The sequence below is a fragment of the Hippocampus guttulatus genome, chromosome 10 (assembly GCF_054856545.1).
Source record: "Hippocampus guttulatus isolate MCC_2025c chromosome 10, RoL_Hgut_1.0, whole genome shotgun sequence".
NCBI classification, from domain to species: Eukaryota; Metazoa; Chordata; class Actinopteri; order Syngnathiformes; family Syngnathidae; genus Hippocampus; species Hippocampus guttulatus.
Window position 1 is genome coordinate 1375241 of NC_141270.1, and position 3964 is coordinate 1379204.

Below are 3964 nucleotides of genomic sequence, written 5' to 3' on the forward strand. Positions count from 1 at the left end.
CTGCTGTCCTTTCATTTGTGGGGAAAATCAACCCGAATCCTTTCATCGGCGGGGAAAACAAGCAATCAAATTCTCATTTTACACTTTGTAAAGAAAATACTTAAGTTTAACTCAAATCCTATCCGGTATGTATGCTAATTCCATAAAACCTGACTTTTTGACCAACTCAATTTTGGAGAGCCAAAATTGATTTGGTCAAAAGGTCACAGCACCTCCTGCTGGACGACATGACATTTTCATACACCGCAGACCTTAACATGCATTTATACATTAAAATTTAATGCATAAATGCATGTACTGTTCTAAACTGAACTTTCTTAAAAGGAAACTTGGTGTTGGAGACCACAAATCATTTGTAACTTCATTTAATGTCTTATTTCATCTGCTTTGAAATTGGAGATGAATTACCATGAACATGCAGCCACGTTTTCTCAATGATAAAAGACTGGAAAATGCAAAATATAAAACTTCGTAAATTTTAGCACAACCATATGCGAGCACTCGCGTAGCTGATGACAAATGAACGAGAGACTGTTGAGGTCGGAACAAATATTGAGTTTTTATTGACTGTCCATGCGCCTACTTGTCTTCGGGCTTATTGAAGCAGTAAGTGAGGCAACACTTTCCGCAGTAATGGCGGTCAAAGTGGCTGGCCATGAACACGCCAGCGCCGCACTCGTCCGCCGGGCACTCGCGCCGAAGACGGTGGATTTTGCCATTCTCATCCACCTGCCAAGACAAAAACATCAGTGGGGCAACCGTCGGGGATTGCGCCGGCTGAGCGTGGTTACCTTGTAGTACTTGAGCACAGCCAGCTTGACCTTCTTCCTCTTGTGTTTGTTCTTCTTGGGGGTGGTGTACGACTTCTTCTTCCTCTTCTTAGCGCCACCGCGCAGCCTCAGCACCAAGTGGAGAGTTGATTCCTACAAACGAGGTAATTTATTATTCTTTTTACATTTGCGCTGCCATACTTCAACCGTTCGATCGTGCCCAGAGTTAGATCATTATCCAGAAACTTGTTCTCAATAGCCAAAATTAAACTCCTCCATTCAGTAAATACTTGTACAGGTGGACTGCCATGTCACCTTCTGGATGTTGTAGTCGGACAGAGTACGTCCGTCTTCCAGCTGCTTGCCAGCGAAGATCAGTCTCTGCTGGTCAGGAGGGATTCCTGCGGGAAAAATAAAATCAATGGCTGTGCAAAACATGGGTAAAAAAGGATGTCATTCGTGTGGCCATTCTTGAACATGCTGATCTGCTTAGAGAACGACGAGGAGATAACTGCTTCTACAGCACTTTCAAATACCCACCGCTGTGTACAAAGTGCTGTACAGGGAGCAAAAATTAACGCAACAAACTAATAAATTGATAGAAGACCATAGAAAGCACAAAAACAACTACAAATCAAGCCTCATGCCGAGTTAATGACACCGCAGAGAACATGGAGATTCCTGAATTGCATGAGCTAGTCTTTCTGTAATCAACAAGTTGGTGGGAAAATACCAATTCTTCCCATAACATTTGGAGCCACGAAACGAACTTACCCTCCTTGTCTTGGATTTTGGCTTTGACATTTTCGATGGTGTCTGACGGCTCAACCTATTCAAGAGGACAACAGTCAAACAGCTAAAGGGTGTTTCATAGAGGCAATTTAGACATCGGTGTGACGTGTGTCGCAGGCTTATGTCGAGTTTAAAAGCAGGAAAATGTCACCGGGTCACTTTTCGTGGGCTACACGTGTCGACAATGCTCGGCTAACGGCTAGTAGAACTTAGCGCCAATAAATATGCTTCGAAACCATCTCAACTCGACTCTGCTTGACATTAAATAACCTCTCGAGCCTCGAAACGCTAAAGGGGCGAGAAGTGATGACACGAAATGAGGATTTAATGCGTTCAAATGTTGATATTGTGAGAGCGGGTTGAAACGTGGACGGGCGTCGCTCACCTCGAGGGTTATAGTCTTCCCCGTGAGGGTTTTGACAAAGATCTGCATCCTGGCGCACAACCCACCTAAACGAGACAATCACAAAACAGATTTTCTCTCGTGTGCTTGATGCTTAACGTTGTAATTGACGATGAATATTAAATTATTTCGGGAGCGTCATGTTGTTCTCGGCTCACCTCAAATGGCGGAGCTGCAGAAAAGAGGTCCTTCAGCTCCTCACGCGGGGTTTTCTAAACGACTTTACACGGGCAGTGCGCCCACTGTAATGCCCGAAAAAAACTCCTACGTTTTTATTTTGTTAAATGTTTACATCGAGAAAATATGTCGCTGTTGAAATGTGTATGACTTCTTATGTATTATTCTTTATTTAGGGGTTTTCCTTTTTATTTTAATTTTATTATATTTTTTTAACGTAAGCAAAGCAACACTGGCACTTTGCAGTGCAGTATTCCTCTGTGTTGTAACGGGAAGTTTCAGAACTAAAGACGGAGGAATTCAAAATAAAGTGCCAATTTTCAAGACAGGAATGACGACATAAAACGTTTGTTTGTTTATACAACAGTGATTAAAAGTTTTACGTGACTTTTATTCCTTGAACATGAGAACAAATACTGGGATTGTCCAGCCGGTAGTATAATTTGACAAATAAATGGCAAATGACCAGCAGGTGGCGATAAAAAAGCACACACCGACACTGTCATTGTATAGTTTGACTTTTTTGAATGATTAGTTATGCGTACACACACACACACGAGTACCTATTGTACTAAATTTGTATGGTTTCAACTGAATGAGTCAATGAATGTCATCTGGTTTGATGCTTTAGTTTGTTTTTTGTCAGCATGACTGATTTCCACAGCGGTGGAGAGAGTGGTCACCGGTAAACAAACAATCTAGTGTTGTCAATCGTCTTGGGGGGTGCTCAGAGTATGTGTTTCATACACGTTGTGGTGATGGCACAAAGACCTCTGTGAGTGTGTGTGTGTGTGTGCGTTGTGTAATAGACTTGACTGCTAATCCGCTAAATGCTTCACTATGTGAGCGAAATGCTACAATATTGTCACCTGCTGCTTACTAACTCTATTTGTTGGCCTCTAAAAGCTACTATTCTTTTAGCTACTAAAAAAAAAAAGCAACATGCTAAAGCATCTGCCAAATGCTTCATTGTGTCCACTTGTTAGTCGCTAACTGTGTCTATTAGCCGTGTCACCTGGATGGCAAAGTAGTGAGTTTGTGTTAAGTAAATAGTGCCAAGCATAGTGCCGATTGGGCACTATGCGAGCAGCTGTCGTTATCGTTTAACTCCATCCGGCCAGAGTAAAAATAACTTTGTGTGTCAGCTCGCAACAACTGTCACACAAACACACACGAGAACACAAACACATTGACACTTGAGTGCATGATGAACCAGCACCAATCGAGCAGCAGTTTCTCAGATGCCGCGAAAGTATTGTGTTTATACGGGCAGTAGATTGACTTACAAGTTGAATTCGCTCTGTGGCTAAGCTTGTAACTCAATTTACTCAAAGATCAAATCATTTTTCCCCCCGTTTAAATAAATTGACATGCCAGTAAACTCTTCTAGTCCCTCTCCAAAAATGTTTTTGGTCCATGTCTTCAATGTACAAAAACGGCACTGTATTATATAACACATCATGGAATAGAATGAAGTAAAAGGTAAAGAAAGGACTTGTGATAACTGGACATACTGTACTGTACCAAATGTCTTCTGTCGAAAAGTATTACAACATAAATCCATAGAAGGCCATGGACTCAAAGACTTTCCGGCATCATAGAAAGCCTGTGGTAGTAAATCTGGAAAACCGTTGGCATCCTATAAGTTTAACTTTCACAAAACAATGTAGAAAAACAAAACAAATTTAAAAGTAGGTCACCTTTAACCTATGGTTGCATGCGGCCTGCATCACAGAAAGTTGTTAGCAGTCAATTGCAGCTAGCGATCAGAACAGTTGAGAGATCCGTTTTGGTTTATTTTCCATCAGAGTTTGTTTGATCT

General features: G+C 41.6%; 1 protein-coding gene across 1 annotated transcript; it reads right to left on the reverse strand.

Moving 5' to 3' along the window:
* Positions 1 to 534: 534 nt before the first annotated feature.
* rps27a (ribosomal protein S27a) lies at positions 535 to 2216 on the reverse strand. The gene is made up of 6 exons (XM_086121341.1): positions 2124 to 2216; positions 1948 to 2012; positions 1545 to 1599; positions 1086 to 1171; positions 792 to 923; positions 535 to 729 (listed from the first exon to the last, which is right to left on the reverse strand). The coding sequence occupies exons 2-6, from the start codon at positions 1993 to 1995 to the stop codon at positions 580 to 582; spliced, it is 471 nt and encodes a 156-aa protein (XP_085977467.1). The 5' UTR covers positions 1996 to 2012; positions 2124 to 2216; the 3' UTR covers positions 535 to 579.
* Positions 2217 to 3964: the final 1748 nt, after the last annotated feature.

What these genes read in the sequence shown, in the direction of transcription:
- rps27a (XM_086121341.1), bottom strand. Translation starts at nt 1,995, where the DNA reads ATGCAGATCTTTGTCAAAACCCTCACGGGGAAGACTATAACCCTCGAG. An exon ending in CCGACTACAACATCCAGAAG is followed by an intron (nt 924 to 1,085) that starts GTGACATGGCAG and finishes CCTCGTTTGTAG; the next exon opens with GAATCAACTCTCCACTTGGT. An exon ending in CTGTGCTCAAGTACTACAAG is followed by an intron (nt 730 to 791) that starts GTAACCACGCTC and finishes TTGTCTTGGCAG; the next exon opens with GTGGATGAGAATGGCAAAAT.